Source organism: Stigmatopora argus, chromosome 5 (assembly GCF_051989625.1).
Source record: "Stigmatopora argus isolate UIUO_Sarg chromosome 5, RoL_Sarg_1.0, whole genome shotgun sequence".
In the NCBI taxonomy this organism is placed as follows: Eukaryota; Metazoa; Chordata; class Actinopteri; order Syngnathiformes; family Syngnathidae; genus Stigmatopora; species Stigmatopora argus.
In genome coordinates, this window is record NC_135391.1 from 1668240 (window position 1) to 1683420 (window position 15181).

General features: G+C 41.0%; 1 protein-coding gene across 1 annotated transcript in view; it reads left to right on the top strand.

The window, feature by feature from the left end:
• Positions 1–9070: 9070 nt before the first annotated feature.
• The window catches only part of antxr2a (ANTXR cell adhesion molecule 2a), a 50784-nt gene continuing 44673 nt past the window's right edge, over positions 9071–15181 (top strand). The window contains exons 1-2 of the mRNA XM_077600903.1: positions 9071–9581; positions 11244–11315. Coding sequence (XP_077457029.1) covers positions 9385–9581; positions 11244–11315 — 269 coding nt within the window. The 5' untranslated portion in view covers positions 9071–9384. The remainder of the gene's footprint in view (positions 9582–11243; positions 11316–15181) is intronic.

Genomic DNA, 15181 nt, shown 5'->3' on the forward strand with positions numbered 1-15181 from the left:
TTGCTATTTATCCTTCCTTAAAACGTATCCCAGGTATATCGGCTCGGCATCCGTGTACCCGCACTCGATTGGCCCGCAAAAAACATGTGATCGCGACGTCCCTAGTTAATCCAATTTCACATATTTTTTGAAAAAAAAAAAACAGTTTGAGTAGCCTTTCTATGTGAGTGTGTCGGACATCTTGATTTGATTTGGTGTTGGTTGAGGACCACAAATGTGGGCCGTCCAACGTCACGTTTTCCCATCTGACGGGATTTAAACGCTCAAGAGCCAGCGAGCGAGCGAGCGAGTCAATCCCGGGGGATTTGGGCTCGCTTTAATGGGGCCAACGAGGTCGGGTGGCACGCGGGGGTGCGCTCCCCCATCCCTGGACACGCCGCCAGTCACCAGGGATCCTTTAACTTCTGACCCTGGCCGACATGGATAGCGGCATCTGACGATAATGCCCGTCAATTCTCTCCCCCGGGGGTCCCGGGCGACAAGCTCCGAGTCCTAACGAAGCCCGCGCTAGCCCCGCGGCGCTGCTCGGCCCTCCGGGGGTCGGCCCTCCGGGGGTCGGGCCTACCGCGCCGGGGAACGCCGCGACCTGATTCCGGGACAGATTTCACAGCAGATTTAGCTGACGTGCCACCGTCCCGCGTCCCGCCGTCCCGCCACGCCACCCTGCCGTTTCCTTTGTCCCGCTAAACGGGGCGCGGGACGGCGAAGGATGTGCTAGCGGGAAGGCGACCAATCTCCGGGACCTGCCCCCTTCCCGCCCTTAAGTGCCCCCATATTCACGGCCTCCGCGGGAAAGCGTGTCAAAAAATCTCCCATCTGGATTTCCTTACTCAAACCGTGTTGTAATAACTGGAAGCAATAGATAGATAGATGTCCAATCGGTTGAATCTAGGGGGCGCTCTCGACGGCAAACAGAAACGCTCATTTGAAGTTTTTTCCTGGCGGACTTTAGCACCTAAAGCAAGGGTGTTAGACTCGGGTTGGTTCGGGGGCCGCGTTAATGTCAACTCGATTTCATGTAGGCCGGACCATTTTAGATATAATATTTAGATTTTTATTTATAAATGGATTAAAAGAACTGGATTGAAAGCCCTGAATATTCAGTTTTTTATAGATCTAAAACAATGTTTATTTTAGCTTTTTTTGAATACATTTTTAGATTTTACAGAATGATTTTTGAACTAAAAACACAGAAAAAATGGATTAAAAAATGACAATTATTGATTTAAAAGGGAGAAAATCAGGAAATTTAATATACATCTATACTCTTCATTTTAATTTGATCCTAAAACAGAAAGTCGGCACTCATGATTTACTTTCCCGGGCCACACAAAATGATGCAGCGGGCCAGATTTGGCCCCCGGGCCGCCACTTTGACACATGTGACCTTTGATCTGACAGTATTTTATACATTTTTTGATCATTTCAAATGGTGTACGCCGTATAACAACTTTTGTATGGGATTTTTTAAAGTAAGTTTTTTGTAAAACCGATCTCATTTGACCTATTTCGGCTCTGATCCGGATCGTCTCGGTCACCGGTAGCAGACAAAAACGTCATCGTCGACTTCTAAACTAGGTCTACAATGTCTTCTGTGTCTGTGCTTGCTACTGACTTTCTTGCTACTGCAACCAAGGGAATTTCCCAAATACGGGATGAAACGAAGTTCAAATCTAATCTAATATTTTCATGATCTAAGCATTATATTCTCATTTCATTTCACACTTTCCCCCATTTCACTATATAAATATAGCGCATCAGCAAGCAATGTACCAGGACATCTACACAATCTTGTTGTCTGTCATTTTCAACATGAATTTGGCACTCAAAATTGTTATTCCTTCCAAAAACATTAAACAGGGAACGCCCACTTTTCCCCCAGAAATTGGGGTTGTGACATCACAACCAGAACTTATGATCATTTCTAGATTTATATTTCAAGTCACTTGTTGTACTATTTTATAACCCCTTTAATGATTTGACTACGTTTGATTGGCTGAACGGCAACAAAGTTAGAGCATTTTTTTATTTGTTTGGAAACCAAGAACAAACATAATTTAAAGTAAAAATAGTTAAATGGAGAAGAATAAGCTAAATAAAGTAACCTTTACACTTTTTTGGGGCTAATTATAGCCTAAAAAATACAACATAACAGGCTTTTCAGTAATAAAAAAAAAAAAATAGTATATATAAGTGGCCCTTGAGTATTAGCCTTAAGCCAAACGGTGAAAAAAACTGCGACCTAGTCCAAAAATACGGTATTTTATGGCATTTTTATCCTTTTTTGGCAATACATTTCCTGAAGCTAGTTTCAATCAGCGACCTGAAATTGAACAACAAATCCTTACGTACAGCAAGTTTGACTTTTCCATCCACCCAACGAGTTCATACTAAAGTAAAATACTAAAATGTAAACAAAATGGAGTTCCTCCAGCACCAGATGGGCTCCACTGACTTTTGAAAAGTTCTCGATCGCTCAATGAACAATAACGGGCTCGCCGAGGCTAAAGTCGGAGTCTGTCCGAGACTCGCTCGTCATCCGAGTGTCCTTCGTCATGCTAACGAGCCCCCCCCCACAACCTCCCCCTCGCTTTTGTCCCGTCCCGGTCCACTTTTTTAACGCGACCACGGCGATCCGTTTTTCCCAAGAGCCAACATAAGAGCTTCGGATGGATGGTGAGGCGGTGGGACTGTGAAAAACCGGACCCCCACCTCCACCACCGCCCCCCTTCCATGGGCCGGTCCTGCTCTCGTCTCCAAAGGCTCGCTAATGTCACATTAAGGGTCTGCGACAGCGCTGATGGGTGGGCCCGTGTGAGGGATTAATGGCCGCACTTAACGGTACCAGCACGCCCGGGCCAATCTCAGCAATATTTGGCTGGACGTTGAGCCGCCGCTCCGCTCGCTCAAGTCGCGTTAGCTCAAACGCAAACGCCACTCGGCTGCCAATAGGGGGGGCGTGTTTGGGGCCCCGTCCGCGGAAGTGCCAGGCTAGTGACAGGATTTGCCAAAGTCCTTGATTTACAACTTTTTTTTGTCAGTCTTTGGACTTAGTGAAGACCAGATCGTTTTTACGTGTGGAAGGATGAAAAAGGGGAAAAATTAAAGCTACGACAAGTCCTATTCATTTTAAATTGAGTTTTATATTGAGTCATACTCCTTCTTATCTTCCATTATCGGTTTCAACTATGCAGAGGCAAACCGACAAGTTTTATGGCAGATTTTCAATAATTATGGATCGGTGTGCCTCTTGATCATTTATTTTGAATACCCTTAAAAAATATTTTAAAAAAACAAAAATGAAAAAATGTACAAAAAGATTTGAAATAAAAATAAAAATAGAAATAAATAAAATAAAATATATTAAAATCAGTAGGACTTATCAGAGCTTTTATTTATTTATTTATTTATGGGTCTTGATCATTAATTTTTAATACCCTTTATATATATATATATATATATATATATATATATATATATTCAGGGTATTCAAAATAAATGATCAAGGACCACACAGAACCAAAATTATTCAAATTCTGCTACAAAAATTGTCGGTTTGCCTCTGCATAGTTGAAACCAATGATGCAAGATAAAGAAGAGTATGACTCAATGGAAAACAGTAAACTTGTTGTCCTTATTGTGTGATGAGTTGAAAATTGGGTCGAGAGAGAGAGAGAGCACCCCGACACAAATGCGTCTATTACGTAATCGTAAATATCTTCTATTTCCGCCTCTCGATTTGACAAAAATACCGACATTTCCCGCTCAGACCGTTTTATCCTCGCCAAATTAGCAACGTGCAAAGGAAGCGCAAATGTATTTTTGTCCGGCCCATGGAGATAGAACGCTGGAATTTCCCAGGTGCCCCTGAAGGGCCCACTTCCATCGACAAGCGTGTTGACTCGTAAATGCGGCATCGTCCAAGTTGAAAGCGGGGTCGAGTGAGCGAGAAAAGAACGACACGGCCAAAGCGACCGTTCCCACATCGGTGACAGGCTGGCAAAACATCGGCGAGATGAAGCCGACCCCGGAGGGAAGCCACGAGCTCCTCGGGATTCTTCGCCGCCCGTCCCGGCGTCTCAAACACTTCCTGCTTCTCGGAAGAAAAGAAAAAAAAAGTGCTGCGGTCCCCCCGGGGGACAGGAGGGTGGGCGGGCCTCCTCGGCAATCAGCCGCCATCAGCGTGGCGCTTTCTTGACACGTGAAGCCACAGCTCATCCGCTTTTCTTTTTTTTTGAAAGCCGCCCCCCCGCTCACGTACTCATTCAGTCAGCGGGACGTTGACGTTGATCACGCGTGTTCAAAGTGGCGCCGTTTTGAACTTGAAGGCTTTTGAGGGAGCCGTTTTGGGCAAATGAAAGTTCTCCATTACGAGTTATTATTTATGGATATTTATTATTTTCTCTTTTTTTTTTTAGCTAGGTCTACATTGTCTTCTGTGTCTGTCTTGCTACTGCAACCAAGAAATTTCCCGAATACGGGATGAAATAAAATTCTAATCTAATCCAATCTAAGTCATAAAATCATCCAAAAGTATTCATTCGTTTGTTTGACATGCTGTTTATCGGGGGTGCTGGAGCCAATCCCAGCAAACGACGGGCAGTAGGATAGGTACAACTGCAATTGGTTGCCAGACAATCATTTTCTCTTACACACACACACGTGCGTACACCACGCGTACACACACGCACACAAACACACACACACGCACACACACACCTAGGGACAATTAAGCCTAGCTAGCATGTTTTGGGGATGCAGTAGAGAACCCGGGGAAAACCCACGCAGGCACATATTGAAGATTTATTTCTTTTAGATTTCAAAACAATATTCCCTTTTTAAAAAACATCTATTTTTTGCTTTATTTCCTTCATATTTTATATGATATTTACCTGCTATTTTTTAAATGATTTTCGACATTAGCCTAATCATTTTAGCTTAATTTTTCATCAAAGTCATTACTTTAAATCACAGGTGTCAAAGTGGCGGCCCAGGGGCCAAATCTGGCCCGCTGCATCATTTTGTGTGGCCCGAGAAAGTAAATGATGAGTGCCGACTTTCTGTTTTAGGATCAAATTAAAATGAAGAGTATAGATGTATATTACTTTTCCTGATTTTCCCCCTTTGAAATCAATAATTGTCATTTTTTAATCCATTTTTTCTGTGTTTTTAGTTCAAAAATCATTTTGTAAAATCTAAAAATATATTTAAAAAAAAGCTAAAATAAACATTGTTTTAGATCTATAAAAAACGGAATATTCAGGGCTTTTAATCCATTTATAAAAAATGTGACGTTAATGCGGAACCCTTGCTTTAAATAATACTAATTTTTTTGCAGGGCCCACCATTACTTTTTTTCTTGCCCAAAAAATTATTTAGAATTTTTTGTGTGTACGGTTCTACTTTATGAATGTTACTTTATCATTACTAAAAAAATACACTTATTATTTTGCCTTTACTTTCTATAATTTATAGACAATATTTTTTCCGTGTAATAATATACTTCCTTTTATTCCCCCCAAATGTTCTTACATACTGAATCCATCCCGTAATTTGACATTTCTGTCATGTTTTTGTCCGACGGCGTGCGCGGGGTGACGAATGACGCCGGATATGAACGTTAATATTTCTCTAAATCGCTTCTCACGGCAACAAGAAAAACGGTACCGCGGCAACGACTTCATCACCTGTACGCCCACCCCCCTCCCCTCGGCGCCCCCCTCCTCATATTAAACGGCGCCGACTTCCCTCAAGTCCAATTTGCGGCGAGCGCGGCTGTCAGCGGCCAAGACGGCGGCCCGCAAAAAGAAGCTTCCAGACAGATTAAGGCAAAGTCCATCCTTAATTTGTTCATCACGAGGCGACCTGTCAGCGAGCGCGTCTTCATCCGCCCGCCCGGACGTCGGGGGGGAGTCGAGCGTGAAACACAAAGGGGGAATCAAGAGCAATTACTCGGGGGGGCGGCGGCGGTAGCAGCGGCGAGGACGTTACACAGGGACTTTAATGGATGCCCTTTTCGCCCGCTTTCCCCGGAAATGAAAAGAGTTCCAGGTATTTTCCCAAGCCGGAGAATCTGGAATTGACTCGTGGAAATCGTGCCGTCACCCCGACGAATCGCTCGTTTTTTCAAAATTTTGTCGTACGTCTGTAGGCCAGTAGGCGAAACCGACAGAAGGCGGAGCTTAGGTATTTTTGTGTTTAAGATAAATAAAGACCGGACGGATAAAGAGGATTAGGGCCAAATTTGCAGGATAGTATTGTAGTAGGAAAGAGTTGGTCAAATTTTGGGCAGAGGTCAAAGGTCACAGGTCACATGTATTTTTGCGTTCAAGATAAATGAAGACCGGGTGAAGAGGATTGGTACCAAGCTTTCAGGATAATATCGTAATGTGAAAGAGTTGGGCAAATTTGGGGCAGAGGTCAAAGGTCAAATTTTGGGCAGAGGTCAAAGGTCACAGGTCACATATGTATTTTTGCGTTCAAGATAAATGAAGACCGGGTGATGAGGATTAGTACCAAATTTGCAGGATAATCTCGTAATGTGAAAGAGTTGGTCAAATTTTGGGCGGAGGTCAAAGGTCAAATTTTGGCCAGGGGTCAAAGGTCACAGGTCACATGCTTCTTTTTGCATTCAAGATAAATAAAGACCAGATTAAGAGGATTAGAACCAAACTTGGAGGATGGCCTCGTAACGAAAAAGTTGGTCGAATTTTGGGCGGGGTCAAAGGTCACAGGTCACATATGTATTTTTGCGTTCAAGATGAATGAGGATTAGTGCCAAACTTGCAGGATAGTCTAGAAATGTGAAAGAGTTAAGGCCAAATTTTGGCCGGGGAGAGGTCAAAGGTCACAGGTAAAAAATGACTTCCATGTCTGCTGTCACCTGAGTGGGTACTTTGAGAGATTTGGACCTTAACCGTCGTGTCGGACAGGCTTCAGCACCCCCGACCCTGACAAGCATCACGCGAGTTTTGTTTTTGTTTTTGCCCAGGGAGACAAAATGTTACCGGTTAGCATGCAGCGAGCAAGGAGTCGCAAAGTAAATATTAGCGCTAAGGACAAAGCGTAATGACTTCAATAATTCATAATTAGCTGAGCGTGGGGAAAATGCCTGTTTGTTGCTAACGACGTGTTTCGTAGAAACAGAAGAGTCCAGTCCACACATAAATGCCGTCCATCCATCAAACCCTGGTGTTTGTGTGGTGCAATGTCCAATCAGGTCATTTTCACGCTCATTAGCCAAACTAATATGGCGACTATTGCCAGTTCTTTTGCCACGCTAGCCCTTTAAATGAAATAATCACAAATGAAAAGTCGTGGCTTTCCGAATTTCAAAATCATGTCGTGTAAACACACGCTTTCAATTTCAAAACAATAATTCACAGAGTATGCTAACAATGTATAGCAACTAACGTTAGCATAGCATTTTTGGGATGCTAAACTTTCGGATATTGTGGTTTTTCTGTCTTCACAAAAAGAAAACAATGAATCTGCTCAGTGCCAGCTGGCGACCAATCTTTTTTTTTTCTCCAACGAGCTTTCCTGTTGTTCTTGTCGACGTTCGCCGTCGTTTTTCCCGCCGGTGAGTTTAATGGCCTCGGCGCTGGCGGGAATTAGCCGCCACGGTAAAAAAGACTAGCTTGCGCGCCGTCGGATTCCGCGAAAGGCGCGCAGAGGAATTAACATAGTAATTAACATCCAATTAGACGTTGATTTGCCAGATAATTATACTGCTGTGTTGATGTTCACATTTGATGAGGTGTGTTAGCCGTAATTAGCTGCGGCGGAGGTGTGGGTGCGCACGGGCGGGAATGAGCGCGCCTGTTTGACAACTCAAGCGGCTCGGGAAATGAAAAACCATGAGGGAATGTGTTGTGGAAATTTTTTAAAGTTCAGCTTTAAAAGGTACAAGTTTAGCGCTTGGCAGTCTTAAAGTATTTCCCCAGTTCTCCGGACCCAAAAAATGTTTTTAAGTTTGGTCATTCTTTCCTTGTTTTTGCATTTTTCAAGGAAATATCTCGTGTTTTCTCCAATAATGACATTTTTGGGAGCAAAAAGTAACCTTACAACTTTATGTAAAATACTAAGCATGTTGTTATGTGGCAGTTTTAACTGCAAAATTGTAAGTTTTTTTTTTTAACAAACAGGAAAGTAGTAAACCTTTCCTTTACATTAACATTAACTGATTCTGGAATTATTTGCCTTTTTGTCCTTAAAAAGAGTTGAATTTTTCTTAGAAGATATTCATGCCAACGATTTATGATTTTATTTGTTGACCTCAAACATTACACGACTAAATTATTCTTGTCATTTCCTTTATGTACACATTTTAAGAGCCACCAGTTATTGTTTAATTTTTTTTCTCCCAAACAACTCAACTCAATGTTTTTGTTATATTCTTGCATTTCCTTTTTTTCTCTAAAATACATGAGTATTTATTGCATTATAATCAGTTATTAGTCAATTTGAAGGCACGTGTCTTGTGTTGCTAACATATGCGTCAATTCAACAGAAATCCAACTTATTATGGTTCCACTTCCTCTTTCATATCATTTTTTTATCGTTGCATAGGAATAGGAATATTAAAAAGTCACACTGTGTGTTTTAATGGCATTTGACTGTTTGCAATACAGGACATGAATGTGGAAATCAATGTTTTAATCGTCGTCACATCCTCAGTTTTTTATTGCTAACCCGTTTGAACAAGATGGAATACTGATGACACATTTAGGGGGAATTTCCCTGCGCAAATAGACACTACAAAGTAAATAATATTATTGATAAGACTGCCATAAGCGCGTGACTGGAATGTTTTGATGAAAATGTTATTGATAACACTGCCATTTAGGGCGTAGCAGATGTCCTTATTGAAAATGAAACATTAACCCTTTAGGACACTCATTTAACACAATGACTCCGGGCTAGAAATGTATAGATTTTATTTTTATTTTTTTCAACAATCCATGCCTTTAGTAGGGAGGTTCTACGGGCATTTGATACATTTTCATAAATATTCCTCCTAAAAAAGACGTTGCTGATCCACTGTGGTTTTGGGATTGTCCCCTTTCCCAGTTTGCATGAACTACTGTTGTCCGAAATCCGAGCTGGACCTGAATGCCTCCAAACTTGAGAACTTGAGTCGGACTTTATTTCAAGATTCGTTTGCTTTTCTAACACGCCATTTTCCTCCATTTGTCGCCGTTCCCACGCCAATATTTGAGTTACTTCCGAGTTCGGCGACCATGCAAGTATGCAAACTCTCTGAGTCAACAACGGTGACGTCTCCGCGGTAATTTCCTCTATTTCACATGTGGCCGTGCAACTTTAGTGAGGTGCTCTAACATGTAGTTAGTTGGCTATTCGTCGACCTGTCGTTGTCCACCAATGAGCCCAAATAAGCGTTGGACAATGTCCACCGAGTCGCCTCCTTTCGCCCCGACGACTCCACTCGTCCTCGGGCAACGCTGGTGGTGTGCTGCCGCCCTCGCAGTGTTGCTGCTGCTGGGCGTTGGAGCTTCGACGGGCTGGGCGGAGGAAGCATCCTGCCATGGAGCCTATGACCTCTACTTTGTCCTCGACAAGTAAGTGATAAAATGGACGCCGGGTTCCATAGCCTGGGACGTTGTACGTATTTATGTTTTGTTTTTGTTTTTATGCCCCAAAGTGGCTTTGGTCAGCTGGACATGGCAGGCGTTCGTACCAGTATGGCTTTGGTCAAAAAGTCCAACATTATTCTAATACCAGTCTTGAAATATTTCAACTTTTATTACTGTCTATTACTATGGGACGCCATTTTGCGATATAGTGATGCTAATACATGCTATGTGCGCATTTGCTTTGGAATTCGAAAGACTACTGCCGAAATAAGTTGTCCAAAATTAGTAGTAATTCTCTTATTGTTTGAAAATATATTCGTACATAACATTACAAAGTGCGTTTTGGCGTTGAGTGATGCTAATGCATGCTAATTTGCGCTGAAATTCAAAATGGTAGTTTCCAAAGTACGTTTTGGCATAGGGTGATGCTAATGCATGCTAATTTGCGCTCGAATTCAAAATGGTGGTTTCCAAATAAGGAATTCTGTAGTTGTTGGAAAATGTTGGTACAATACATTACAAAGTCCGTTTTGGCAGCGAGTGATGCTAATACATGCTAATTTGTGTTAGAATTTAAAATTGTACTGCTAAACTAAGTTGCCCAAATAAGGCATTCTGTAATTTTTGGAAAATACAGTAATGCATCACAACATACGTTTTGGCCTGCTAATAGATGCTATATGCAAATTTGTTTTAGAATTCATTATGCTGCTACAAATGTAAGTTGCCCAAATAAGGAGTTCCATAATTGTTGGGAAATGCATCACAAGCAATCATACAAATATGTTGCTTGATATTTAACGTTATCTCATACAATAACTATTTTTTGCGTTTTAGAATGATTGCATTTCAAAGCAATGTGTTGCAATGCAATGCTATTTTTTTCTTGTGAAACATTTTATCATGTAAATGTAAATTCATTTTCCTGACCCTATTTTCTTTCTTAAAAGTGTGACTATTTTCTAACTTAAAAAAATAAATAAAATCCCCTCCCCACAAAATAAAAACATGAAGTGCCAAGTTGCAGTGAAGTAAGTAATGCAAAAGGGATTTTTTTTATTTAGTCACAGATCACAGTTACTTGGCCCAAAATGGGCCGCCAGCTGGTTTGTGTCCGCACCGTGACGTGGACGGATGCCGATTGTCTTGGATTCGGGACCTCGTGATCTGTTGGGAGGGGTCTCACATCAAAACCAAATCAAGTTCAAGCGTGGCCTTTGTGCCAATTCCGCAAAGGCAGGAAGGAAACGTTGCATCACCGAGCAGCAGCGGCTCCCTCCCGCAAGATGTTTTTCATTTCATTTGATGGTGTCCACCCCGACAAGACTCCCCCGAGTCACTCATTTCTTCCAGTACACTCTCCTCCCATAAAATGAAAGAATGCTGACAACAGCGGTCGGCATTTTAGCCATCTTGGTTTGTAAGATGTACCAAATCCGATTGTGTGATCGTAAATCACGTTGTTTTCAGAGGATCGGAATCGATCCGCCAAATAATACGCTGCAAAAGATATACATACAAAGTACTTTATATTTATATCAATGAAACAAACTTTGCAGAAATGTCCAGTGACAGTGTGTAAGTCAAGAAAATGATAATCAAGATGGCTTAATTGATCAATTAATGTGATTAATTCTTTTCTTTCAGGTCGGGAAGCGTCGCCAATGACTGGTTTGAAATCTACTCTTTTGTCAGGAATCTTACAGACAGATTTGTCAGGTGAGTCACTCACTTCCAGTCATCTGATTTCATTATTTATTGCATTTTTCTTGTTTCTTTTTTTTCTTACAATTTGTCCATTTGGATGGTTTTGTTGTCCTTCTACTGAATAATAACGTGGTCATACCACCAAATATTTGGAAATGACTGAATAACTCGTGAGTGGAAGCAGAATTGCCCCGATGATATTATAATTAGAGAACAAATCAGCTGATTTGGACGATCCAGTACTTGGGCAATTTATTACTAAATAAAAAGTTTTATTTTCTTTTGAAAAATTATTGCTTTATAGCCTTTTCCGCCCGATTTCGATCTTCTAAACACATCGCATAGTACAATTATACATTTTTCGGTTTCTTCTTACGACATTATTATACATTAAATTTTACGTCTTTGTAGCTCTTATAATAATATATTTATTAAAAAATTGTAAAACAGCCATCTTTTTCAACAAAGTACAATTTTCTTAAAATGTGCTCCTTCAAATAGACCTTAAATTAATTTAAACTGGGAAGGCCGGCAGATTTTAGGGATATTATTGACATAATCCCGAGTCCAAAAGGCTTTACAGACAGAAATGAACATTAATTTCCTAAATTAATGTTTTCCTAATTAATTAATTTCCCAAATACGGGATGAATAAAGTTATCCAATCCAATCCAAAATATATTCTTGAAAAGTGCACAAGAAATAATGGCGAATATCATTTTATTCCCTCGACATTCTATTTTCCATGAAAAAAAAGTCTTTGGGTAACTTTTGTAGGACCGCCAAGAGTCTAAAGTAAAAAAAAAAAAAAAAACAATCAGAGGCACATTTGTGTCCCGGCTGGAACCCTGGTCACGTTTTCGCAAGTCCGCCGAAAAACGCTTACGGAGGACGTGGCCGCGCCGTCCTCCTCGGACCCAAAAAATTTGTCCGTCTCCAAAGTGTGAGCGCCGGCTGCCAGCTCGGCTACAGGACAGACGGCGGCGGCGGTGGCGGCGGACCCGCCAGAAGCGCCGCTCGCTCGCCTGAAGAAAATAGCAAAGGCAGCAGGTGGGAGTGGGTGGCAGAGTCGGCCGCTCTTCTGGGCTGTGAGAACGGCCATTTGCCACGGGAGTGGCCACCGCACCAAGCCCCCCCCCCCAAACACCGCCACCGCACACACACACACACACACACACACACACACACACACACACACACACACACTCACACACACCAAAAACACGGACAATGTACAATTAGGAGCCGACTGGACAAGCTGCCCAAGCTCCTCAAAGAATTTCTCGCGGGATGCGGCTACTTCTTGGAAATTTGAAATTCTTTAAGATGTCGCAATAATGTAAGGAAATCTAAATCCTAAAGTGGCAACAACATACACAATGTAGAGTTAGAGTAGCGCAAAGCGGCCAGGGCAGTCTGTTGAAGATTCCCGCACACGGTGAGCGCTTCTGTTCCGCCGCGTGTGGCTAATGGCTACGCTAGCTCTGGGCAAGCCTGGTGGGAATTCGCGGTGGTCTTCATTTCACATTTAGGATATCTGACGTCGTCAATGTCTGACGTCACTTTTTCGGGGATGGATATTTTAAGAAAAGTCGGTCATCTGTTGTCGGAATTAAATTAAATTAAATTAAATTTTTGTGTAGAAAGTTTTGTTTTTTTAATTCTTCCAGGTAAGTGATTTTAAAAATGTACTCTCACTAGTGGCAAGACGGATATTTTTAAAGTAATAATTTTATGACTTAAATTCAATGTTTAGTGTATAATATTTTTTTGGGGAAAAAGGTAAAAACATTTTTTTTCTTAAATGTGGTGTTTTTCTAAATGTGTACTTTTAGTTTTTTCTTAGCATTAAATGTTGAAAAAAATGGTAGAAAAAGATTTGTATCTTAAATGTGCTATTTTCCAAAATATATAAATATATTTTCTTCTAATTAATTATTGTATTTGAAAAATTAATTCTTATGAAATTGAAGTGAGAATGGAACAAAAAAATCAAAAACCTTTGTGACTTTGACTTTACACCTCTAAAGAAAGATGAAAAAACACTTTTAAAAGAGACAAACTCAAGCTTGTCTCTTGTTGAATTTATTTTCAAAGTTAAATTTGGAATTATTTTCTAAATTGACATTTCAGGAGTGACAACAAGGCAGTTGTATTATTAAATAGGACTCTTATGCCTCCCTTAAATTCTCTTTCAACCAGGAACAAACGATCGCCTTGTCGGAATGCTTCGTGAGGAATCTCATTGGATGTAGAAAGCAAAACGTCCAAAGTTAAAAGGGAAGAAGTTTAAAAGTAAAGCGCTGTGCCAAATCTCTGTAGCTTATGCTCCCACAAAGGCCCGCGAGAAGTGCTGGAAGTCGGCCGGCGTGGTTTTGCTTTTGCAACTTCACGCCCGGCAAAGCAAAAGTGTCACATTTTGTCTTTCCACCCAATATGTCCTCATTTGCGATTCTCTTTGACACGTTTCACACAAAGGGAACAAAACATACAAGTCGCCTCATACTTTCAAACATTTCCAACAAGCTTCCCATCCCGCCTTTTCAAAAAAAGTCACCCTTTTTAATCCTTCAATCTGCCTTTACGAACATCGCCCATCCGACTATTAACGTATTTTCTCGCATATGCGCCGTATTTGTCGCAAAAAAAAAAGACTGAATCGGGTACAGCTTATATGCGCACAAATTCGACTTGACATGCACAAAACTGCAAGGTGACAAAGACAAAGTACCGTAACGCAAGACAATGCAGCCAAAACGGTCATTTATTTCAAAATAGAGAAAAGATGAAAAGATAAAACGCTTAACAAAATTAATTTTGACGTCTATGAATGAAATTCAAGAAGAAAAAAAAACGGATCTTGCATAAAACGTGAACATACATTTTAAGGCAATTGTAAGGGTACGGCTTATACGCAGAGGCGGCCAATATGCGAGAAAATATGGTATTACCATTTAATTCCTCGCTACACTACACTACTTTGTACGTTTTAAATTTAACCCTTTAATGGAAGCAACAATACCAGCCATTTTTAAAATTCGGGTTGGTGCCTATTGGACACTAACATTAAATATCACACTCAAGCAAAAACAATCCAGAAATATATGTGAAATATGAAACATTGGTTCCAAATGCAAAATGTGCCTCCTTTTTGTTTCTACTATTTCAATTACTGACAACACCACGGATATCTTTGTGTTTTTATTAGGGATTAAAATCAATGTCCCCTTTTTTAATATTTATTTTTTAACATGCCTGACGTTGAATTCGGAACAGGTGTCGGAACGACTTAAGCTCTTAATTTGGCAAAGACTAAGATCTTGTTTCCAACAGGAACACGCCGTGCGAATGTCCTTTTTGAAAAGTGGTAAAAAAATGTTCAAGAATACCCACACGCGACGGACTTTTAACATTTAGTCATCCGATCCGACGCAAGTGGCGTTGTCCGGCGAAGCGTCAAAGTGTCAGGTACATATTTGTGTACATATTTTTGCATGGCAGGACGTGACTCATTGCGACAACAACATGTTAGCTGCGACTTCCTTCAGGCCAAAAGAAGCTGCTTATGAAACGAAAAAAAAAAATCCTAAATATAGTCTTGTGTAGAAATCCTATTGGGCTCAGATGAGCTAAATTGTAGCTAACAGCGCTACGTCATATTGTTGGGTCACTTGCACGGCTAACATTGTTCGATACGAGTGTCCTGATGTTGCCAGGTAGTATATACTATGTGGTTTGTATACAATGTACTTTTTGTGGGAGGGGCTTGTTCTTATAAGACTCCAGCGACTGTAACAAAAGAAGACAAATTCCACTTATCTTTTGAATATATGTTGGGTCACAATGATTATAATGATGCTTTAGCCAATTAGTTTAGC